Raw genomic sequence first — 26,128 nt, forward strand, 5'->3', positions numbered from 1 at the left:
TTTATCAAGGTACTGTGATTTACAGTGCTGCTAATGATGGTTTCATGCTTACATCATCCTAACACCACACCTGCCATCAAAGTACCCACTTTGCTCCACCAAGTTCCCAAAGGCCCCTCCTGTTCAACACCCTGCTCTGCTCTGTGGACAAACTCTCCAGTTCTGCTGCCTTTGACCATTTGTTGATCTAAGTCTGTGTATCTTTAACTCTGCATATGAGAGAGATCACTGTATCTGTCCCTTTCCTTCTGACACAGTTCACTCAGCGTGCTATCTCATAATCCCATCCATGTAGTAGCAAATTGCATGATTTTGTCTGTTCTCTCAGCTCCATAGTATTCCATATATATATATATACCAGAATTTCTTTTTTTTCCCCTTTATTTTATTTTATTTTTTTTTTACAGTTGTAGATTTACAATTCTTTGTGCTTTGGTTTCAATTATACAATGATCAGATACCCATCCCTCCACCAGTGCCCATTTTCCACCACCATGGATAATATCCCTCCCACCCCCATCCCCCCATCCCCCCTGTCTCTGTGGCAGGGCAATCCCCTGTGTTCTCTCTCTCCTTTTGGGTGTTGTGGTCTGCAAAAGAGGCATTGAGTGGCAAACATGTTCAGTCCATAGTCTACTTTCGACATGCATCTCCCCTCGTGGGAGGATCCTCCAAACATCCTTTATTTGGTGCTCCCTTCTCTATCTGAACTGCCCTTTCCTCTAGGATACCCGGCTGGCCTCTAAGTTATGGAGTAATCCTCCTGGTGCTGATCTCAGCTATTCTTGGGTATTAATCTCATACTTTGTTACTTTATATCCCCCAGATGAATGCAATCTTTCTATGTCTATCCCTCTCTTTCTGACTCATTTCACTTAGCATGATACTTTCCATATTGTACCACTTTATACCAGAATTTCTTGATGCATTCATTTGCAGTTGGGAGTTTGGGTTGTTTCCTTATCTTGACTAAGATAAGCACTGCTGTGAACTATCCCTTTGGATTGATGTTTTTGTGCTTCGAGGGTAGATGCCAAGGAGTCTTCATGTTGCTGGGTCATGTCTTTGAAATCGGGTGTGAAGTTTGTACTTAGAACGCACCTCAAATACAACCAGTAAAATATTGGTTTGAATATGAAGTGTTCAATAATCATATGTGGCTAAAGGTTGTCATGTTTGCCTGAATAGGGCCAGTGATTATTTGATAGGCAATATTTAGCTTCTCCTTTCCAATAATTCCCTTTACTGTCACCCACAAGAACCATCTCTCGCCAGCTCCCCTCCCCCACCTCATTTGATTTTTCCAAATTCTCCGAGCCAGAGAACTGTTACACCACTCTTGGGTCTTGAATTTAATTTTTTTTAGTGGGGGGGGGCGAAAAGGGGTAGGATGTGGAGCAGGGGTGGCATTCATCGTTAACTGAAGCAGCACTTTTCTTTGGGGGGAGCAAAGAAAAAATACTGTTTTTCTAAGTCAATTCACCAATACTTATCAAATATCCCAAGTGCCAGAGAGCTGTACTAGTGGTACTATAGCCCATAGCTAACACTTCGTTCACCGCTAAATTCGTGCAACATGATTACTGTTCACATTACTTTGCAGATCTATTCATTTTGTTTTAAAATTTATTCCTCTAGTTTTCAACGTGAAAAACACGTTGTCTTTGTAAAATCGTTTTTAAGAAAAGATTAAAAAAAACTGAATTAATTGGTCAGCACGTGGAGGTGGTAATTTATCTTTCACCAAGTTGACCAACTTTTTGCTCTAAGCAAAGGTGTCGTCACGTTGCCATCTCCATGAAACATAAATTCCGTGTGAATTTAAAACAACAGTACAACTCATCTTCCAATTTAGGTTAGCTGAGTTTAGCGCCAGGGATCAGGGAGACGCGGCTGCCAAAAGATCTGCACTTGCATCAAGTCGGTTGGGGACTTGAGTACTCTGCAACCTCCCACCCCGCTGAGACCCCGCTGAGCCTGCCCAGATGTTGCTCAACCCCGAGCAGTCCCTGGGAGCGAAGGCTGCGGGAGAGGGCACGTAGCGAGGATTTCCGGCCGCCTGCCTGGGCTCCCTAAACAGATGGAGCCTCTTCAGGTGGCCACGAGGCTCCCGGGCCTCCAGCAGGAGCCAGTGGGACCCCGGTTGGCGGGGGGTTTGGGGGTGGGGGTGGTCGACAACCAGGGCCCAACACCTGCCTCTCTGCGGCCCAGCTAGGAACCTCGCGCCGCAGCTGCAGACCCGGCCGCCCGGCCATGGGGCTCTAATCTCCAGCTCACACCTGCCTTAGGGGGGCAGGGGAGCGCTCCCCAGGTGGCCGGGGCCCGGGAGGATGAAAGGAAGCTGTTCAAAGGCGGGCGCTGGGCGCGCGGCGGGGGACGCGCTGTGGTCTGGGGCGTGGGAGGACCGGGCGGCCGGGGCCGCCGGCCCGAAGGATGAAGGGCACCAGCGAGCCCGGAGATTTCCCTTCACTTTCATGCTGCTCCCCGAAGGGCGCTGAGCCAGAGACTGCAGTAGCTTTCCACTCCGCCCGGCCACTTCTACCCGATTCGGCCCCGGCGGCCCCGCTCCCGCGCGGCACCTGGTGCAGGCACTGCGGGGTCGAAGCCTCCCGGAGAACCGTTCCAGCCGCCCGGGCCGCTCCCACCCAGCTCCCCCGGTCCCCGGGGGCTGCCAGCCGGCCCGGGATTGGATTTCCTCCTCCCCGGGCTTCCCCATCTTGGGCGGGAGGAGGAGTCAGAACCCCTCCCTCTTCGCCCTCCTCCCACAGCCTCCCTGAATTTTTAATCTAATCTTTTATTGAAAGTCAACTGAGCAGCCGGATCCCCGGGCGGGCTCTCGCCTCGGGATGTTTTCAAACAGTGCCCCCCCCCCCCCCCGCCAAGTCCCTACCCTCTCGGAAGGGGAACTGGTTTTCCCCATCATGAAGGTCCAGGGAGCAAGGAGTGGGGAAGGAGGGGGGGGTCGCATCGGAACTCGCGGCCAAAGTCCAGGAGCTCCAAGGGCTTGGGGTAGGGGAGGGGGAGGCGACCCCTGCCGAACAGATGAATCCCAAATGTTTAATATTGAATCCAAGAGCGTCAACTTGGAGATACTCGTATCACACCAAGGGTCGAGTTCTTAAGGAGATCCCGGGAAAGAAGCTTTTGTGTCCCGTTTTGAGAGATGCGGGGGTCTGGTGGGGGCGGGGGGGGGGCTGGTGCGGCAGGTAACTAACTGCCCAGTGACTCTGGAGAGGGTGGGTATCTTGGGACGCGCGGTGACCACTAACGACACGCGCTAAGGGGGACCCCGGGGAGGAGTCCCGGCCGAGAAGCGATCCCACGCCCCTTCCCAAGTTGCTGGCACGGGACCGCAGCCCCCTGATGCCTGGCGCACGTCCCTCCCGGGCTGGGCGGGAGTACTGTTCTCTAAGATCGCCAAGTGAGCCTCGGCCCCGCGCCGAGCCGTGGGAGCCGGAGGTTCCCAGCCTTTCGCCCCTCTCCTCCAGCCCTCCGCCGACGACGCCCCCAGATCGCGCCGCGGGCTCGCCCTTCCTGAAAGTAGGCGAGGCGGCCCAGCAGCCGGGGGGCCGGGGCGCGGAAGGAGGGCGGGGCCAAGCGGCGCGGCCCAGGAGGAGCGCGTCTGCCCAGGCCCCGCCCCCCGGGTGCGCGCGGCGGTGGTGGCGGCGGCCCAGCCTCGCCGGGAGAGACAGGTATCGCTTAGGCGCCATGTTGTGAGCGGAAGTGGGGGGAGCGCGCGGCCGCTGCTGTTCGGCTGGGAGCGGGCGCGGGAACCGGCAGGGGAGGGGGGGGGGGGGCGGAGCTGTATAGTCCCGGCGGCGGAAGGAGGCGAGGAAGAAAGGGGCGAGCCCCGGTGCCTGGCAGCGGCGCGAGGCTCTCGCTCGACGCGCGCGCGGGCGTCTCCAGCCGGGCGCGCGGGCTTCCAGGGTCGGTGTCGGCGCCGAGCCCTCAACCCCGGGCAGCCGCCGCCACCGCCGCTGCCACCGCCGCTGCCGCCGCTGCTGCTGCTCGTGCGCCTGCTGCCGCCGCCGCTCCTTGCTACTGCCACTGCCGCTGCCGTGGGGCTCGGGCGGCGACGGAGCGGGGCCGGCCGCGAGCGGGCGGGGAGGGAGGAGGCGGTAAAGGCGGCGGGCCGGGGGGGAAGATGCCGCTGGCACAGCTGGCGGACCCGTGGCAGAAGATGGCTGTGGAGAGCCCGTCCGACAGCACGGAGGTGAGTGCCGCGGGGCGCCCGGGGCCGGCGCGCCCCCTCCCCGGCCGCGGACACTCCGCGGGGGCAGTTGGGGTGGCCCCGGGGCGGCGGGGCGAGGCGGGGGGTGCGCGCTCCCCTGCCCTGGCTCCCCGCGCCCTCCGCTCTCGCTCGGGGGCTGCTGGGGGGGTGGCGGCGCGCGTGGGCTCCGGAGCGGGCGCCGGGGCTCGGGTTGTGGCGAAGGACCCGATTTGGGAGCAACTTTGCGTGGGGTGGGGGGTTGAGGGGGTGGGCGAGCGGGAGGCGACGCGGGGGGGGCGGCGAGGACTTGGGAAGTTTGACCCTGCCCGCCCGGGGGTTTCCCTGGGACCCCCGGAGACCTGGAGGGTGGTGGGAGGAGGACGGGGGGGTGCCGTGGATCGGGTCGACTGGGGAGCAGGGAATTCTCGAGTCCGGCCCGGGGAGGGAGTTGCTGCGGGAAGACTGTCGCGCGCGTGGGGGGTGCCGCACCAACCGGCCCGGGGCTGGAGATGTCTGGGGGACTTGGGGGACTTCGGGGGTTGCGGGGACGACACCGAGAAGGAAAAAAAAATCTGCCTTCTTCCCCCCCACCTCCCGCCACCCCAACCTGCCGCAGCGGTTTCTGCAAAGGAAAAAGTGGAAGCCTGAGGTCCGTCCGCCCGCAGCACCCCCCCCCCCCCCACCCCTCCTCCCCGCAGTTTCTGAGGTCGCTAAGCTTGAGGACCCGGTCCCTGCGAGTGTAACTTGAGTTTCCTGCCCGCCGAGGTGAGAGAGAGAGTGATAGGCAGGGAGATCGGCGGGCGCCCGAAAAAAAAAAAAACACTTTCTGCTGGTCCGCACCCGGCTCCAGCCGAGCGCCCCCCACTCAGTCGGCCCTAACGTGGCCACAGGGGATTCCCACGGACGCGGCGGAGCCCCGAGCGCTTCTGTCCCGGCACCGACTCCCGGGTCTGCGAAAATGATCGAGACAAGACCCGGTCCCGGGCATCCACGCTCCGCTCTGCTCCCGGAGTAGAAAATCAATTCCTGATGGTGGCGCGTCTGTGCTTCTTCCTTCTTGACTTTTTTTTTTTTTTTTTTGCTGGTCTTCTCTCCCCGCTGCGGACTTTGGGAGATTGCAGGATGCTCGGCTATGTGTGTAATAGTTAGTGAGTGACCCCATTTCTGGAAAGCATGACTGAACCGCGGGGGTGGAACGGGGCAGGCTCGGATGAGTGGTGGACTTGGCGGCGGCCACTGCCCCGCCGGCCTCCGCAGTGTGAGAGGTGGATTGGGTTACTGGCTACGTCAGTGGGACGAGGCTCAGTTCGATCTGAGATGCAGGACACTTGCATTCTTGGGTATAAAGGAGGGGGAGGGGGATCAGTTCAAAGCACTTTGCAATTTCTTCCCCCCCCCAGTCACCTCTGCTGCTGTAGCACAATGTTCACTTGCTTTCCCTAACGCCAGCAAAGTTGTGATCGTGCCTACGATTGGTGCTGTAGTCTTTTGCCATTCGGATCATTTCTTTAAAACTAAACACTGTGGAAAGGATTGGTAGGTTTGCTCAAAAAAAAATTTTTTTTCAGGAAATCGTGGTGTTTTTTTAAGACTGGCAGAATTAGGAGATTTTTCATTGAAAAATTGTTAGGCAGTCTAATACTACACATCTATAGGAAAGTCAAATTTAGAATTGTTAATTACCCTGGAGTGGATTTTTAAAAATGAAACTATGCCAGAGGACTATTTTTCTCTTCACAAAAATTTTTACGTTAAGTAATATAGCTGAAAGATTAATGAAATCTGCTCGCAAAGTGTTGGCCTTGTGGAAAGAAATTGGATTTGTTTTGAGCTTGATTTTTTTTTTTTCAGATGCAAACGTTAACATTTGCAACTCAGAATCAGTCCACATAGAGTTTTGGCATGAATCAATGTGTTAAAAATTAATTTAAATTCCACCTTATCCTTTTTCTATATAGCATACATTTGGCTAAAGGAGACACAAACCTGATATTTATTTAGCACTTACTATATGCCAGATACTGTGCTACATGCTACTTCATGTTGTCCCTCTTATAAACCAACAGGGTAGGGTTATGGTCCCCATTGTCACATATTCAAGTATTACAGAATCTCAGAAAAAAATCCCAGAATTTATGGGCACAAAGATTATAAATAGTAAATGGCAGAGCCATGATTCAAAGCCTAGAGGATAATTCGTGTGTTTTGCTTTGTCCTAGGGTAGATGATTCCAATCCTTTGTGCAAAAATTCAGGGTACAAATAAGTAAGTCAGTAGTTAGAGATCATGTATTTTTCAGAAACAATGAGGATATTACGAGGTCTCATTTGTTAAAGCTTAGTTATTTCAGTAGCTGTCATGTTTTCCAGAACCTGGCAGCAAGGATTCCACAGTTTGCCATTTTCAAAGAATTTTTTGATAGTCTGACACAACGTATGTCAAACGGAAGCAGCATTGCCCAAATTTATTAAAACTAGATTTTAACAAATTGCCTTTAGCTATTTTGTTGCCTTTGGTAGTTCAGCTGTTTAAGTAGATTTCTTCTGTACAAATTTAGAAAAATTGCATTAAAAAGGGAAGAGTGGGTAATTTACATTCAGAAGTTTAATACCGGGCTAACCATTATGACTATTCTGCCTTCTCCCCAGTAAGTTCTTATCAGAGAGTAGTTGTATTTTACCACAGTAAAATCTTTCTGAAAAAGATAAGAGTTTTTGAAGTAGTCATTTGAGTAAATGCATTGCAAAATTTAATGGGCTAAAAGATTCCAGAGTTGATCTGTATAGGAATTTGCTTCTGTGGTGTGGTTCCCAGTAGAATGTAAACTCTTGAAAGCAGAGACTTTGTTTTCTCTGTATCCTCAGCACTTAACACTGTAGCTGGCATATACAGTTCATGGACCCAGTTGATGGGTCTGAATGAATTATGAATGTCAGGAATGGGGTGACTATCAGTATTATCTGTTTTAATTTTAACCCAACACTGAAATGTGAACAATCTTAAGACACCTAAGAATTTCACTCTAAGTTGCTGCTTTAAGTCCTCAGATTGGTGTCATGGTGCTCAAAACAAAAATTCCTGCACTGCGCTGAAACGTGGGTCATAATATGATAGGTCGAATGTTTAACACGGTGACTTGACGCTGGCAATGCACTGCAATTTGTGTTAATTAAACCACATTCAAGTGTGCACCACTGGTGGTGCACGCTAGTGTCAACGTTTTGCAGAAGCAAGCTTAGGATAATAAAGGAAGAACTCTGTAAACAAAGCTAAGGTTGGTACAAGATTAAAAACAGCATGCTAGTCCGTTTCTGAACATTTGACAGTTTAGGAGATGGTTATTGATGAAATATGCCTGATTTTGTTCTACAAATTCCACTCCACTAGTGTCAGGAACATTTACTGGCTCATATGCCTAGCCTAAAGTAAGACTATTCCATCTTAGTAGCGTGTAAAGGATTGTAAATCTGGATACAAAGAAATTTCAAAAATAATAAAATCTGTTACTTTGTCTTTAAAGAAATGTGTTCTATTAAAAGGCCTCCTTGAATTCAAGTACCAATAATGTATGAAAAATAATAACTGTAAATCTTTTCTGTATGAGAAATAAGATTCTTGTATTGGAGAACAACATCAATGACTGTGCAGCCGTTTTTAACCTTAAAGATACTGGGTTCTAGAATATTTCTATGATATTGTTATATTTCATACAAAAGGGAAAATTCTATTAAAGTATGATAATTGATTTTGAAGAAATGTTTTATTAAGCTTCTTCTCGTTTTCCTGTTTCACTTTTACCCATCTTTCAGGTTTTTTTCTTTCCCCCAAGTGAAGATCTGAGGAGAGGACAGGTATTGTTACGTGTCAACTGTCAAGTACTCGTGACACAATACTGGACACTTCATTGTTTTCAGTGCTTATGATACAGAATGTCAGTTTTGTTAAACAAAAATTTAGGAATTTCTACTTTGTTTTGGCAACCTGAGAGTTGATCCAAAAAATGTGTGCAGCTTCATTTATGTTCACTTAAATTTTAAGATAAAGAGAAAGGAATGTAGGGAGCCTTTCTCTTTAGTACGTTTGTGTAAATCACATCTTTTATGTACATTTTCATATAGAAGGGATGCTAGGATTGGGGTGTGCATTCTTCTGAAAGTCTATGACATTTAGCAAATTGTAGAATGATTAAAAGTAGTGCAGATCATTTATCAGAAGTGTGAATTGGAGAATTGTTCTAAAGATTTTTTTAAAATTTGTCATCCACTAACAAAAATATACCACTGTGTTCGTTGACAAGATTTACTCTAGAGTTATGTGCTCAGGGACTTGCCATCTGCAAGCTGTGAATGATGGGTGACATCAAGTGGTCCATCTCGCCCAGTGCAGATTGAATGCTTTAGACCCAGTGGATCAAATTACATTGTAAGGTATCTTGGTAGTCTCTTGCTCGTGTATAAGTATGGTTAATACTTGGATGTTCATGTGTTTTTTAGTTCTTTTTTTTAAATAGGGGCCACTAAAACAACTTTTACAGCCTTGGACTGCAGTTGAGAAAATAAACACATCACACATTCCAGTTCACATAAAAGATAAAGCAAGCAACTGTGTTTTAGTACTTGGTACTAGATATCTTCCCCCCCGCCCACCCCATCATTGTATTTTTAGAATTAACAGTTTACTATATCATCAGTCAGGATCAAATAGAATTGCTCATATATTCTGGTTTATTGATTTAATACCAAATAGTATAAAGCAAAGATAAAACAACTATTAAAAACAAAGATAAAATAACAATTTGGGACAGGATATGGCTCAAGCGGTAGAGCACTGCCTAGCGTGTGTGAGACCGTGTGTTTGAGCCCCACTGTTGCCTGTCCCTGTCCTGGGCAGCACTATAAGAGTGGCCCCTATGAAGAAATTAATTTTTAGCTCAAAAGTAATTTTAAAAAGTATAAATCTTAGCTGTTAAATAAAATGTGCTAGCAAAACACACATATATATTTGATAAAACATCTTCAGGATAAAATTGTCTATAGAACATAGCTATTAATACATTTGGCCTATTTTAAGCAAATGCATTCATTACTTCCAGTTAAATATTTCAATTTTGCTTATATGCTTAAAATATAGAAGGCTCTTTGTGGGATAATTTGGATGCGTGGAAGAAGTGCTAACATAAGCTTTGGAGCCATAAAGATGTGGGTTTAAATCCTGGCTCGCCACTTAATAACTTTGTAATATTATGTAGGTTATTTATTATATCTATGCTTTAATAGTCTAATATGTAAAATAAGGATGAAAATAATATTTACTCAGGGTGTGAGAATTAAATAATATATCTAAAGTAATTGCTTCAGTATACCATTTGTGTTTAATAGCTAATATAGTTATAATCATTGTCCTACAGAACTGTTGAAAGGAAGTTCTGTGCTTTTCCTCTGGGGTAATTTTCAGAATCAAGAACAATTTAAAAATATGTGTTGGTTGATCTCTTGCTTCACATGTCCCTGGGTTGAATCCCTGGCCCCGCAAAAAGAAAAGAAATGGCACATTTCTCTTGTTAAACAGGGACTTTATAGAAAAATATAGTTTAAAGTTAACAACAGAAATTGTAGAATTTTGACTACTGTCCAAAACAGAAAGCACATCTTTATTCTATTTTAGTTTCGGTGCTGTTTCTGTTACTTATTTTTTGCAGTACCAGGTATCAAACCCAGGACTTAACACATGCAACCAAGGTGAACTTTCTGTCGCCACATAACTGGTCCTGTTAATGTCATTTTTGTTTAGTTTCTTGGGCCACCATCTGGCCAAGGCTTACTCCTGGCTTTGCGGGCAGGGATCACTCCTGGCTAGACACAGAACTGTATGTGGTGCCTGGGATTGAACCCAGCTCGGTCCTGTGTGCAAGGCAAGCACCCTCCCTGCTATACTATCTTTCCAGCTCCTGTTAATGTCTCTTTTTTTCCTTTTTGGATAGCACCTCGCAGTGCTCGTGGATTATTCCTGGCTCTGCATTCCTGAATTACTCCTGGCGGTGCTTGGGGGACCATATGGGTTTGCCGCATGCAAGAAAATGCCCTACCCCCTGTACTATCACTCTGGTCCTAATGCCATTTTTAAAGACAAAAATTCATACAGAAGCCTCCCTTACTCTTATGCACATTTTTGTTTCTTATGATTTAAGAAAAATTTGATGCCCAGCATCAAACCCAGGGTCTCACACATGGAAGCATGTGTTCTGGCCCCGAGCCGTACATCCCATTGCCCTAAACAGTTTGTTTTGATTACTTGAATATGCCATGAGTAACTGTTTGGGGCTTGTTTTGTTTTGTTTTGGATTTTGGTTTACAAATAAATTCCTTTGGGCTTGGTTTGTTGTGTCGTAGTGGTACTCAAGGCATATCATAATTTTTTTTTAATCTGAGAAGTGTCTTGAAATATTAAAGATGTATCTGTGCCGTAACAATTGTATTCCCCTGCCCAAAAGGCTGGTGTGGTGGCAGGGGAAGCAAAGCAAAAGCACACGGATTAGGGAAATGTGGGGTTAAACAAGAGTGAACCAGTGTTTATTGCGTAACTTCCTAGAAATTTCATGTTTTTTATCTGTTTGGGGGCCGCACCTGGCAGTGCTCTGGGGTGACTCGTGGTAGTGCTTTGAGCTCTATCTCTCTGGCCACCTTAGGTTTTTTAAGATCCTGTGCATGGTCAATCTGTACAAGGGATAATATAGCCCACAGCATTTGGGATTTGATGTCAGATCTATTCCCCCACCCTTGTTTTTTATGAACCGTCTTTTAAAGTATCAAGGGCACAAGTGTTCTGCAGAACATGGTTTGGAAAATCTGCTAACTGAAGTAACGTGATCCATTATTGCCTGGAAATGAGCTGTTGGGTTTAATTGACTGAATCGAAGCTTTTTTAACTCAAAAGTTTTTTGTTTCATTTTGAATTAAAATGTTTCTAAATTGGACAACAATTTTCCTTCTTACTAAAAATGGGTTAAATTTAAGTATAATTTAAATGAAATTTTTGCATAAGTAAAAATTTTATTTACTGCTCTCCAAATTAATGGTCATATTTTACCTTGGCATCAAGCTAATTGCCTTTAACTGAATGACTTCTGCATTGACTTACTCTGTAGCTTATGTTTAATCTTCGTAGTTTAAAATAAATTCTTTAAATTGTCTCGTTCTCGATCGCTTACTTCTCCTGTTACTCTTTTTAAATCAGTTGTTTCCTTCAGTTACTAGAAACCAAATAGGTAGTATTAATATTTTGATGGCAGCCATTTGTAACTTGGGAACTCTTCACACACACACAAAAATTAACCTTTTTACTTACTGCTTGTCAAGTACTGTAACCCTTATTCTGATCTCTGCCCATCACAAACATATACAACTGGGGTGAGAAGTACTTGCTTAATAGGTATCTTACCTACAAATAAACAGTGATTTTTTACATCTCAACATACTATAACAAATGGCTTAATTGCAGGAATCTTTCTTCCACTTTTGAAGGTGTTAGCCAGAACTGAATTTGAATGAACTAAGGAACAGGCAGCTGTAATAGGGAAAGCTTAGCCTACTGCCCCACCTGGAGTCAAATCTCTGTATTGTCTTTTGGGCTTGAGTGTGTATGTGTGTGATTGGGTCGTTCTCCTTTCCCCCTGATATAGGACAAGTTTCCTGAATATCAGAAACCCTAAATTCATGTGTAAGTTCAAAAGGACTTTTATGTTGCCATTCTCTAGTAGTATAAATAGAAGTAAAGAATTATTAATTCACAGAAATATCTTAGGCCAGAATTTCCCATCTAAATGATTTGTACATAGCTTAAAAACTAATTACATTTTACCCATCATATAAACTGATTTTTCTAATCTTCCATATAATGATCTCTTCAAATCTGACCTGGTCATCTGCTTTTCAGTGAGGTTGCTGCTAATCCTTTGGTCCACAAAATTTGTTGGAGGAAACTTGGTTCAGGTCATTTGATATGTGTTAGAAAGAGATGTCAGTTGATAGCCTGACGCGAAAGAGCATTTCTGACATTGATAGATTTAATTGCGTATCAGGTGTAGTGCTTTAAAAATAAATATTTACTCCAGAAATCTTGCAGACACTATACTAAAAACCTCAGTTATTCAGAATATTACTTTAGTTCTTAACATTTAGGAGGAGAGGAGTCTACATGAAAATAATTTAAAATAGGAAGATTCACTTCAAAGAAAACACACCTTCCAATATCAGCACTAGCCATTTGTGCTATTTGAAATGTTGCGGGTGTGGCTAAGGAGCTGAATTTTAGTATTCATTTTAATCTGTTAAAATTTTTTTTGTTTTTAAATACTAACATGTAGGGGGTCATGGATGTGGCTCAGGAGTAGAGCCTACATGTATGAGGGTCTAGGTTCAGTTCTTTACACTGCCAAAAAATAAAACAAAAAAGCAGAATTAATAGTAAACTATGGTTTGTGTTTGCCACATTGAACAGTTTGCCTTACAAGTGGCCAACATGGCCGACCCGAGTTCGATTCCTCCGCCCCTCTCGGAGAGCCCGGCAAGCTACCGAGAGTATTGGATATGCCAGACACAGTAACAACAAAGTCTCCAATGGAGACGTTACTGGGCCCGCTCGAGCAAATCGACGATCAACGGGCGGGCCTTTACCTTTACCTTACATTGAACAGTGCTCCTCTAGCTTATAGATTTAGTATAGTTTAATCCATTTTCCTGCATCATTTTTTCGACTCTGCCTTCTATTATTTGTAATTTAGAAATTTGAAATTGATAGACTAATACTTATAGATCAAGAATATATCAATATGTGCCTTTTCAGGTAATGTCTAATTGAGTTTATCATGTTTGTTCCCTACCTGAAGTTTTTGATAAACTGTCCTAGGTAGTACATGCTTCACAAATCACTGTTCTATACTTCGTGTAATTTGTTTTATAGGAGTATTCAGGTGATAACACATAGGCTTTAGGGGAAGTCCACTGGAAAAATGGATTGGCACAGGAAAGAATTTTTAAAAATCATGGCACAGCGGGTAAGCCATTTGCCTTGCACACGGCTAACGTGGCCGATCCGGGTTCGATTCCTCTGTCCCTCTCGGAGAGCCCAGCAAGCTACCGAGAGTATCTCACCCACACGGCAAAGCCTGGCAAGCTCCCCGTGATGTATTTGATATGTCAAACATAGTAACAACAAGTCCCACAGTTTGTTGTGAGACGTTATTGGTGCCCGCTTGAGCAAATTGATGAACAACGGGAGGACAGTGCTACAGTGCTACAGACATAATTTTAGAGCTGAGATGAATTCAGCCCAACCCTGCTTATATAGGAAAATTGAGACCCATTGAGGCAGATCAACTCGCTCATACATTAATAGAGCACTTGTATATAGCATGGTTTATTTCAGTAACATTAATTTTACCATCCATTCACATTTCAGTATGACTTTTTTTTTCACTTTTTTGGACATATGTAGTGGTGCTTAAGACATCCTTGTGGCTCTGCACTTGGGTCACTCCTGGTGATATTCAGAGGACCCTATGCAAGCAATTCCTGGGATCAAACCAGGCTTGGCCGCATGCAAGACAAGTAGCTCTACCCCTGCATTTTTTCCTTCAGCTCTAATATCTTTAATCAATGCTATCTCTGTGTACCAAATCTATCGTAACTGCAAAATATGAAAGAACCATCCTACCTTTTAAAGGTCAAATATACTTTATTTCTGCCCTCTGTTACTTTTTGTCTACTTTCTTCTGACTACTCATCTGTCAGAGTAGTCAAATCCAAAATAAATTAATAAGTATTTAATTTAGTTTTAATTTTTAAGTCTGGAAAATAAAATTAGCCTTTAAAGAAACAACTTCAGGGCAGTTTTAAATGCTGGGGAAATATTTTAAGTTCACTATTCTTTTGCAGGTGAAAATAAGATAGGAGACTAACATTTACTGAATGTCCTCTCACTAGGCTCTTGATTTCAATCAAATCCAATGGTTTGACATAATTGTCTCAACTTGGAGATTTGGAAAGAGGAAACTGAAACCTATAGAGATTAACTTGTTTATGGTTGTACAGCAGTAGAGGAGAACGCAACCCCAGATTGCAGAAATTTAGACTTACACTAGAATGTTTGTTGAGTTGAGAAGAACACATAGGTGAGAGGCTCTAGATGTCTAGATGAAATCTCTTATAGGGGGAAAGGACCCAGGTGGTTTGCAGGGGCGGGGGAAGTGTGTATGTGTGTGCGCGCACGCCAGCGCATAGGAGGAGGTCTACTGCACTGCACTGCACTGCACTGTCCTCCCATTCATAGATTTGCTTGAAGCAGGCCAGTAACGTCTCCATCGTGAGACTTGCTGTTACTGTGTTTGGCATATTGAATACATCACGGGTAGCTTTCCAGGCTTTGCCTGCAGGCGAGATACTCTCAGTAGCTTGCCCAGCTCTCTGAGAGAGGCGGAGGAATCGAACCTGGCTTGGCCCGGCCAGCTGCGCACAAAGCAGATGCCCTACCGCATCGCCCCAGCCCTCCCATTGTGTAAGAATTGATAATCTAAAAAGACAGGTGCCTCCTCACACATGTATGACATGAAGCTCTCTTCTCACAACAGAACCTAGGGAGCAAATGTGATCCTGACATGAACTACAATTGTTGTTGTAATTGAGACAGTATTTAACTTGTTGATAGGTAGAGTTGGCAAAGTAATATTCAGAGCCAGCAGATATGTCAGAGGGCTGGTGACATATTTGCATTTATGCTCAAGACCCCAAATTTGCTCCCATTTCATACCTCCATGAGCACTAGTAGGTGTAGTAGAGCACTAGTCCTGGTGACCCCGGAACCAGGAATGAATGGCCTCTGGACCTTCAACCCCATGAGCCGCACTGATGAGGGACTCACCACCCCAATCTCCTGGCTCCCCACGCCAAAGGGGAGAGGTTGAAATTACTCGCCAAGTACAGTTGAGGTTCAGTCGGCTTTTTGTATGGGAAAGTGTTTTTGCATTTTCCAAACAGCTATCTTAAAAACAGACATTTGAAACAAAAATTAACTCTGTTTGGGAAAGGGGGACTGCTTAGCTGCCACAGGCCCATCAGATAGAAACTCCTGGGTGTGTGCTTGAAGAGATGTGCTGGTTTTTGTTTGTTTGTTTTTCAATTTTATTGAATCACTGTGAGATAGTTACAAGCTTTCATGCTTGGGTTGCGATCACACAATGATCAAACACCCATCCCTCCCAGTGCACATTCCCCCCCACCAGTATCCCCGGTATACCCCCCTTTCCCACCCCCCCTGCCTCCATGGCAGACACAATTCCCCATACTCTCTCTCTACTTTTGGGCATTATGGTTTGCAATACAGACACTGAGAGGTTATCGAGGTTCTGCTCTGTTTTATAATTACAGTTTATTGAATAATTACCTTTTTATGTTTGCTTCTTCTCTGAAAAACCTATTTTACACTAAAAGTTTCAAAAAAGAATCTGGCTCAACTGGAAAACTTTAACTGTTATGTTGCTACAGTTGAAGAAAATAAAATGTAAAGGAAAGTTCCGGTTACTGCTTCTCTTTCCCTTTGGGCATGTCAACTGTTAGATCAAATTCTCTAAAAATCACTTTTAAAATTCAGATATAATTTATATACCCTACAATTTATTTTTGTGAAATATATAGACAATTCAGTGGTTTTCAGTATATTCACAAGGTTTTGCAGCCACCACCACTACCTAATTCAAAACCGTTTTCATCACCCAAAAAGAAAATTCCATACTTTTTAGCTGTCAGTCCCCAAGCCCTTTATCCACAACTCCTGATAACCAGTAATTTACTTTATGTTACTATATATCCTGGACACTTCATATTAATGAAATCACAATATATGTGGTCTTTGTGTAGGAATTATTCGCTTATTTTTAGGGGTCATCCATATGGTAGCATATACCAGTGCTTCATTCATTTATTGCTAATATTCCATTGTATGGGTATAGTACATTTTATTTGTCTATTAGATGATGGGCATTTGGGGTATTTCTGTATTTTGGGCTATTAGTAATGCTGCTGTGCACGTTTGTTTACACATTTTTATCTGAGCATTTGTTTTTTAATTCTTTGAGGATGTACCTAGGAATAGAACTGCTGTGCCATATAGTGAGACTATGTTTAACATTTTGTAGAACTGCCAAATTGTTTTTCAACTTGTTTGTGCAGTACTACATTCCCACCGTATGAGGATTCCAGTTTCTCTGCATCCTTGCCAATGCGTGTTATTATCTTTACAGCCATTATAGCTATTCTGTGTGTGTGAAGTGGTATCTCATTATGGTTTTGATTTGCATTTTGCTAATAATTAAGGATGTTAAAAGATCTTTTCATGTACTTATTGTATATTTGTATACATAATTTTCTAGTGCTTATTTTGGTACTGATTTGAGTACTTAAAATGCTATTTTGCTCTAGTGCTGTTTCAGAAGATATTTACCCATATTATGTTATACATAACTCTTATCAGGAAACCGAGTTTTAATACAGTCTTTAAAAATGTTCCTTTATTTTTAGATGTGATAAATACAAACCTTTTCCTAGTACAGTGGTTTTCCAACTGGATTGATTGACCCCTGTGTTCTATGGCATACCTTAGAAAACTTTATCACTTGGTCTACCCCTTCTCTGAGCCAGAGCAGAAATCCCAAAGGAACACAAGGAGCTAAAGTTTAACTATAGAAAGCGAAGATGCAAGTAATGGCATTTTCTTTACAACACCACCAATTTTATAGTATCTTCTAGATGCTGCTTTTTCTATTTTTGTTTCAGCATGGCAGGGGTCAGGTGGGCACCCCTGGCAGTGCTCAGAGCTTACTCCTGGCTCTGCACTCAGAGACCACTTCCCTGGTGGACTTGGGGTATTATACATAGTGCCATGGATCAAACCTGGATGGGCTGCTTGCAAGGCAAGCACCCTACCTGCTGTCCTATCGCTCCGGCCCTATCTAGCTTCTTAAAGCAAGAGTATAGTAATTGAAGGTCAACCAAAACAAAAGCTCCATCAGAGTCGATTAAAAACAAAAGGTAAAATTAAATGTCTACAGATAAACCAGTTTTTCCCCAAGAATATCTTCAAGTGTGAGATGTACAGGTGTTTTTATTTAAAGAAATAAAGGTGTAAAACAACCCATTTGCCTTCTTTCCTCGAGGTTCCTACTCATGGTTAGTATAATTCAAGAATAATTGTCGATTGCAGTAAGGAGGGCTTATTAAGGAGATAAATGTCAGACGCAAGTTAAAAATAAATTATCTTAGATTATTAAAAATCAAAGCTCATAAATGAATTTTAAAGCTATCCTTTTTCCCTCCTGGCTGTTCTGAATGTGTATGATCTTGTGTTAGATGATGATGAATAAAATAAAATTGTATTCCTTGGAATATTATAGTCTAAAAGTACTAGGATGACAGGCATTTGAATAAAGTGGAACGAACTAGTTTAACCAGGAGAGATATAAATAGATGCAACTAGATCTGCAGAAGGGATTATTATTATTATTATCTATAATGTTCCAGGAATTTCCCATAGTACATGTTTAACTGTAATGTGGACAACTAGAAACCAAACGTTACCACCTTAGCACCCGACAGTGCTACCTTTAACACACAAGAAAATAGGACCAGGAAGACTGGAGCATGTATGTTTAGTCCCTGGTACTGCACACATTGGGGATTAGATTGCTGTCATTGCTGAATGTGCCTCTCCGAAGGAAGAAAATAGAAAATATGTGGATTTTCAACTTAAGAATCACTTGAAGGAGCCTTTTAATTCTTCCTGTCAAGGTGGAAGAACCATATTCCACCAGATAGCTGCTTGGTAACTAAAACATCTTAGACATAACACAGCAAACAAGCACAAGAATAGTCTGAAAGATGAAAACAAGACCAATTCTGTATATCCTGACATTCAAGAAATGACACAGTACCCTAGGTTTTCTTACTGCATCCAAGTACTCTGGAGAGGGTGCTGTAAGATCTTCCAACCCGAAAACATCCACAAGCACGACAGAAAGGATTACAAGAGAGATATGTTATTTTTAACCAATTGGGAGAAAGTGTAGCCTTAAAAAACAGTACATCTTTTTGGTTGTACTCATTCTGTCCTAAACAAATGGCAATATAAAACCCCTATCCCACCCCAAAGCAGCCAGAAGCAGGACTCAGATCCCCCCCCCCCCCTCAAGGGTGTTGGCTGAGCAAATCAGGGATCTAATTTCCCGTTCCCTGGCTAACAAAAGCAGACAGCACTTGGATTCCCCCTGCTGGGTGCTTCGGGCATGTGTAACCAGGTATCCGATCATCCTTCACTCCTTCCCACCCTCACAGAAAGCACTCATTGTGGCAGGGACCGTCAGTCAAGCCTCTACTCCATCCTGGAAGCAGTGAGACTTAGTAAGGCGGTGTAAAGCAAGGCTAGTCCCTGCTGAGCTGCCTCCTGCCCTGTTTCTGTGAGGAGCCAAGTCCCTACACTCCACCCATCGTCTAGACAGCAGACGATTCTTGGCCGGTGAATGAGCCAGCAGTGCTTCTCCCCTTAAATCAGCACAACCCAATAGAGAACTGAGACTCCATCTCCATTGGCATCTACAGGTATAATAAAGTGGTACCCAAATGGTATACTCCACTTCCTCTTCTTGTCGACTGGGCCTTCTGCTTTAATCTGCCGCAGTACAGCAGTATGAGTAGACCCTCTAGTTCCTCCTTTTTGTCAGCAAAACTGATCAGGATTCTGGGCTGACACCCCTATTCAGAGGCACTGTGTCCCACTTTCATGGAGATTAGGAGTGACCTGAACTTGTATCCCACCAATCTGCAGGGATAGGGAAAAAGCCTGAATCCTTGCTCCACTTTTGCCAGGGTGGTGTTGACAAAGCCCAGAACATACATACTCACATACATACTGTTCTTACACTGACCTCGGGGCACTGCCTACTGAAAAGAGATTAAGTTACCATACAGAGTCTTGTGGTATTCAAGATATTCATTATGCAGTCAAATAATTTCATCCCCAAAAGAAAATTCGCAGTATGAATGAGAAAAATTGATCAACAGATAGCAACACACTACTTCAGTGTTGAAGTTTTCAGATAAGGATTTTAAGGCAGCCATTGTAAAAATGCTTTAGTGAGCAAACAAACTTACTTGAAACAAATGAAAAAAGTCTCAGTAAAGATATAAAGCAGAAACATGAAGAATACACTAACATAAACTTTCTACATGGACTCAATAGAAGAATGGAGGTGACCGGAAAGAGTAAGTGCTGAAAATAGAGCAATCTGAACAACAGAAAAAGTAAATTGGAAAAATGAGCGTTCAACCAGTCTGAGGAACATTAACAAAAGACTTAACCCTTAACAGTCATGTCTTCAGAGTCCTGAAGAAAAATGACTCCAATTTCCTCAAATCTGGCTTAAAATGTAAACAGTTTCCAGAAGCTGATGACAAATAAGATAATCGCAAAGACATCCACACCTCAGTACATCAAAATCAGATCTTTGGAAATGAGTTGTTTAATTCATGTAGAATTTTAATTTTGCAGGATAAAGAGCTTGCAAATTAGTAGCACAACAATTTGAATATCTGTACTACTCTGAACAGTACACCGAAATGGTTAAGATGGTAAATTTTATTGTATATTTTTACCACAGTTACAAACAATTTTAAGCTTTTGAAAAGTATAAAATGAGTCTGGAGGGCAGCCAGAGAAAATGCACTATTACTTATAGATAAACAATTATTGAAATGACAACAGATCTCACATTAGATGAGAAAAGTAAGAAAATTTGACTATCAATGGAAAGAATAAAATTAGTTATTTAAATAAAAGGAAATAATAAAAGGAATATATGGTGCATACTTGGAATAAAGAAATACAAATGACATGAATTACATAGAATCTATATCAGAAAATAGAAAACACTTTAAAACTTATTTTATGAAGCCAGTGTCACACCTGATACCAACGCCCAAATATAGTACATAAGTGTATAGGCCAATATATCTCAAGAACAGAGGCACAGAATCCTCAATAAAATATTAGCAAAACAAATCCAGCAGCATATGATAAGCCATATTCTGTGTCCAAATGGTTTTATTTCAGGGTTGTAAAACTGGTTCAGTATTCAAAAATAATCTGTTGTAGTCCATATTTAAAAGAAAAACACTATAATAGTGAGACATACAACATATTGAATAGTCATCTATAAAAATTCAGAAAATTAAGGATGAAGAGAGTTTTCTCAGCTTCAAGATGAACAAAAAAATCAGAATCCCACTGCTAACATCATGTTTAACGGTGCAGGACTGAATGCCTTCCTGTTCAGGTTAGCAGCAAGGCACTGATGTCCACTCTCACTGTTGCTGTGTAATATGGTCCTGGAAGTTCTTACCAGTGGCCTAATCAAGAGAAAGAAATAGAAAGCATACAGATTGGAAAGCAAGAGATAAAATTGTTCTTATTTGCAAACAATATGGTGGTATCTGGTTAAATTATGAAAAATATACATAAAACTGAAACTGACAGTGAGTTTAGCAATGATAAAATACAAAACTAGCACACAATATTATAATTATATTTATAATTATATTAGTAATGAATTGTGAAAAATTAAGAATGGTTAATTGCTTGAAACTAGGTATAGATATGGCATAAATCTAAAAGTACAGAATTTGTATGCTGAATTTTTAAATGATTAAAAGACATTTAAAATGAAAAATTGGTAAGGTGTACTGCCTTAATAGATTGTATATAGTAGTAGAATTGTACTACTATGTACTACTATGATTCAACATAATCAGTACAATCCTACTACTAAACAGTAGTACTACTTTTTCATTTATTTGGGGGGCATGGCGCCATACCCTGAAGTTCAGAGGTCACCCTGTTGGTGCTCAGGGGACTATACATACATGTATGTATATAGATAGATATATAAGTGACACACACATATATACACACACACTCATACAGCACCAAGTATCAAATTGGTATTGGCTTCGGTCAAGACAGACACCTTAACCCCTATACTATCTCTCTGGCCCCATGTTCTCCATAAATTTAATACTAGGTAACTCAAAAACGTCTGTGTAAAGGAAAACTGAGGATAAAAATAATGTATAAGAAGTTGTTTTATTTGCTTTTAAAATTTATATTTAGCCTTAGTGATAAAAATGAAAGGGAAAAACATTGTTGGAACACAGTAATAACCCAGAAGAAAATTCATACAAATATGACCAACTGATTTTATCCAAGATGCAAAATAGAGGAAGTATGGATAATCTTTTTTTAACAGTTATGCTTGGCAGCAATTTGACATTATAAGTAAAAGAATGAAGCTCAACCTAAATATCACAGGTTATAAAAAAAATTATAGTGGGACATAGGTTTAAATAACAAGTGTAAAACTTTAAACCTTAGAATTTGGACATCATACAAATTTTTCAGTACCATGAGCTAAGAGGAGAGTTCTCAGACCCAGATACCAAAAGACCAATCCATTAAAGAAAAAATAGTATACTGTACATCAATTCAAAACCCTTGTTCTATGAAAAAGACCTTGTTATGGGAATGAAAAGAAAATATTTGCATACCTATATTGAGACAGGACTTAAATCTAGACTATATAAAGAACTTTAGAATGAGAACAGCAACAACAACCCAATTAGAAAATGAGCTAAAGACATGAACAGACATTTTCAAAGGGAGACGGAGAAAAATAAATCAGCTTGTGAAAAGATGTTCGTGTTTATCACGGAAATGAAAATTAAATCCACAGTGTATTTCTAAGGGCTGGAGCGATAGCACAGCACAGCGGGTAGGGTGTTTGCCTTGCACGCGGCCGACCCAGGCGACCTGGGTTCGATTCCTCCGGCCTTACTGGAGAATATCTCGCCTGCACGGCAGAGCCTGGCAAGCTACCCGTGACGTATTCGATGTGCCAAACACAGTAACAACAAGTCTCACAATGGGGATGTTACTGGGCCTGCTCAAGCAAATCAATGAACAACGGGAGGACAGTGACAGATATTACTAAACCCTTATTAGGACAGTCAAAGGTAATCTCCCATTTACCACTGGTGAGAACATAAAATGATACAGTCCTGCTTGGGGACCAGGCAGTGATGGGGAGCAAAACCAAGGTTCCAGGATGCAGAACATACCATCCAGCCCTTTGAGCTATCTCCCTGACCCATTGTCTTTAAAGCAGCAGTCACAGTTCCGAGCATTCCAGAAAAACATTAAAGCACCTATTCACAAACAAGTCCGTGCATGAATGTTCTTGGCTTTATTCAAAGCATTCAAAAATGAACCATATCTCTTTCAATGTGAACAGTTAAACAAGCTTTGGTACACCCACATGATGAAATACTACTGAACAACAAAAAGGAATAAAATTATTGATATATGCAAAACTCAAATGACTCACTAGAAGACTTGCTGAGTGGGAAAAAGGATTACATACTGTATAACTCCAAATTAAGTAATATACTTGAAATGACAGCATTATAGAAATGGAGAATAGTTGTTGCTTGGGGGACAATGAGAGATGGTGTCATTATAAAAGGACAGAATCCTTGCTGTGCTAAACCCTGAGGAGAGACACAGGGACTCGTGTGCGTTTGTAAGATGTATAAGCTAAGCAGTAGTGGAGCAGGTAGAACATTTGTGTTGCAGACAGGCCACCGGGTTCCCCACAACGCATCAGGTCCCCTGAGTGCCACTAGAAAAATTTCTTGAGTGTAGAGCCAGGAGTAACTCTTGAGTACTACTGGGTGTGGTCGCAAAATAAAACAATGAAGATATATCCACTGGGTGAACAATTTAGGAACCAACCGCTTTGTTATTTCTTAACTTCCTGTCAAAAAAGCTTAAAATTTTAGCAGCATTAGCTAAATTTCCAGGTCTAGCTTCAAAGAAAATTAAGGGGGAAAAAACCCATCTAGTAAAATAGGAATAGCAGGGCTTGTTTTATTGTTACCTAAAAGAAAAAAATCTCAAAGTAGTATCCAGCGTTGGGGACCTATTGAAGATGGTCTCCTTCTGCCTCACCTTCATTTTTCCATTCGGAGAGAAGTTAGCAATGCATGTAGGCAAGAAATTCAGAGTATTCCAAAGGAGGATAAAAGATTACTATTTGTAGATTAATAAATAGTAATAGTAATTTGTAAATCTACCTAGCTCTGAGGTTCCCAAACTTAGTTGGTTTATTGACCCTCTTTTCAGAAAAACTGAGTACCCCTCTCCCTAGAAATCTCCCTTCTCCAAGGGAACAGGACACCCCTCTCCCAATTGTACAAGGGGCTACTCCTGCCTCTGCGGCTCCAGCGCCCCCTGGGGGCAGTATCACCATTTTGAGAAACACTGATTTACGTGAATCTAAGAGATCTACTTTTTTTTTTTTTTAAATTAGTGAAACACCGTGCGGTACAGTTGTAGACTTACATATTTTTGTGTTTTGGTTTCAGTTATACAATGATCAAGTACCCATCCCTCCACCTGTGCCCATTCTCCACCACCAATGAACCCAGTAGCCCTCCCACCGCCCCACCCCGCCCCACCTCTATGGGAGGGCATTCCCTTTTGGTCTCTCTTTCCTTTAGGGTGTTGTGGAAGAAACCTACTTTAAACATTTGTTAATTTAGTAATAGCTCTCTGGAAAGAAAGATGGCGGCTGCACGGGAGCCTTGTGGACAGCAGGTTTGAGCCAGGCTCGGCGGGAGCAGCAGGGACCTCATGGGAAGGGGGGCTTTGTGGGCCGTCCCCCACGCCCCACCGAGGTCGCCAGCTGTCCCCCACGAGCGGCTCTCCGGCATGGCCACGGCCCCGGAGGCACAAGGACTTAGCACAGAGAACCAGCAGCTTGGAGCAGAAAAGCAAATGGACTATGTGTTAAACAGCGCCACCAAGCCTGCCTGGAGGGGAAAGGGTGTTGACCGGCCCGCCTGCTCCTCTCTGGAAAGAAAGATGGCGGCCGCACGGGAGCCTTGTGGACAGCAGGTTTGAGCCCGGGCTTGGCCGGAGCGGCAGGGACCTCATGGGAAGGGGGGCTTTGTGGGCCGTCCCCCACGCCCCACCGAGGTCGCCAGCTGCCCCCCACGAGCGGCTCTCCGGCACGGCCACGACTCCAGGGCACAGAAACCAATCTCTTAACTATCTAACTTTTAATAGAAATTCTTCCAGGGTCAATAAGTAAAGTAGCAGAAATTCAAAACCACGCGGCCGCAATAGCGGCCGCGCGACATCATTTTATTCTTAAACCAAGTTGTAGAAAGCAAATCATTTCACAACGCTGTTTCAGCATATCTGATTGTGGGGGGTGGGTCGTAAACTCTAAACAATAATTGTGCATCTTCTATCGAAACAATCTATCTAGTCAAAGTAGATAGAGTATTAACTAGAACTCATCTGCCTCACAAGAATAGGGAGGGGTGGGAGGTGGGGGTCTATTGGGGTTCGGGGTTAAAAATAAGTATTGGTAAAGGGAAATGTGTTTGATATTTACATGACTGAGACCTAAACCTGAAAGCTCTGTAACTTTTCCCACAGTGATTCAATAAATAAATAAATTATGAAACATAAAAAAAAATTAGTAATAACCTCATGAGATGGTACTGTGCAAAATATTTTCAACAACATATTGTGTGCCAAGTTAAAAATGAAAAATGGAAAAAACATGTATCTACATGTGTATATATATCTACTCTGAATGTGTGTGTGTGTGTGTGTATATATATATATATATATATATATACACACACACATTGGACCAGAGAGAGTACAGTGGTAGGGTACTTGCCTTGTACTTGGCCGACCTGGGTTTGATCCCCAGCACCATGTTTCCCCAAGCCTCAGGAGCAATTCATGAATGCAGAGCCAAGTGTAAGCCCTGCACACTGCTAGGTGTGCTCTTCATCCCCCAAGAAATATATTCGTGACGTTCAGGGATTTAGCTTAGCTCAGTGGCACAGGACTTGTCTTGCATATGTGAGGGCCTGGATTTGATCTTCAATGTCCCCTGTACACTAGATATATTTATATATACATACACAGACTAACACACATATGCCCATTCCCGGAGATAAATATAATAGTGAAGGGCCGGAAACTCATACATTTAAAAATGACTTGAATTGGGGCCATAGAGATAGTACAGCAGGTTGGCACTCACCTAGCATGCAGCTGACCTGGATTCAATTTTGGCACCATGTATGATCCTGCAAACATGGCCAGGAGTGATCCCTGAGCACAGAGCCAGGAGTAAGCCCAGAGCATAGCTGGATGTGGCCACAAACCCCCTTCTCCAAATTATTTTTTAAATAAAAAGTATGTCAATAACCTCATAAAAAAAGACAATGGTTAGAACTAATCATGAGGATTGCAAGATAGAACAGGAGTTAAGTGCTCACCTTGTGCAGGGCCAACCCCAGTTTGAACCCCAACACCACCAACAGTGATCCCTGAGCACTACTTGATGTAGCCCCAAAACAATAAGAAAATGATTAAAACAGAAAATCATGAACATTGTTGGTGGTATTGACATAGTAGCTCTGCAACCACAAAACAATTTCAGTAGTGTTGTACACTATGATACCTAAGTAAAAAAGTAAATGAAAAAAATAGAATTGATCATTGAACTGATTAAAAACTATATTTCTGATTATTTTTCAGAAGTAAGCCTTGCATAATTTTTTAGAATATGTACTCTGGGTTGTTTTTTTTTCTAAGTAAATTCAAGCTTACCTAGAACACTTAATGTTAAAATATAGTCAATACTTAAAAAATAATTCTGCTTGGATTTTAAGCTCTGATTTATTTTGTATTTGAACAAGTCACATTCTGTCTCATTTCACTTGTAAACTTTTAATG

The 26,128-nt window shown here is 42.9% G+C and overlaps 1 protein-coding gene across 6 annotated transcripts in view; it reads left to right on the top strand.

The window, feature by feature from the left end:
- The first annotated feature begins 3,652 nt into the window (after window positions 1-3,652).
- Window positions 3,653-26,128, top strand: part of RPS6KA3 (ribosomal protein S6 kinase A3) — a 124,069-nt gene continuing 101,593 nt past the window's right edge. For 3 of the 6 annotated variants that reach the window (XM_056131084.1, XM_056131082.1, XM_056131085.1), the window contains exon 1: window positions 4,087-4,213. Coding sequence is in view for 1 of the 6 variants with exons in the window: in XM_056131081.1 (XP_055987056.1) it covers window positions 4,145-4,213 (69 nt within the window). In the remaining 5 variants the exon portion in view is untranslated. Of the gene's footprint in view, window positions 3,693-4,086; window positions 4,214-26,128 lie in introns of those variants that run through there. The other 3 variants (XM_056131086.1, XM_056131083.1, XM_056131081.1) reach the window with 3 other exon arrangements.

This window comes from Sorex fumeus, unplaced genomic scaffold (assembly GCF_029834395.1).
Source record: "Sorex fumeus unplaced genomic scaffold, SorFum_2.1 ptg000086l, whole genome shotgun sequence".
Lineage (NCBI taxonomy): Eukaryota > Metazoa > Chordata > Mammalia > Eulipotyphla > Soricidae > Sorex > Sorex fumeus.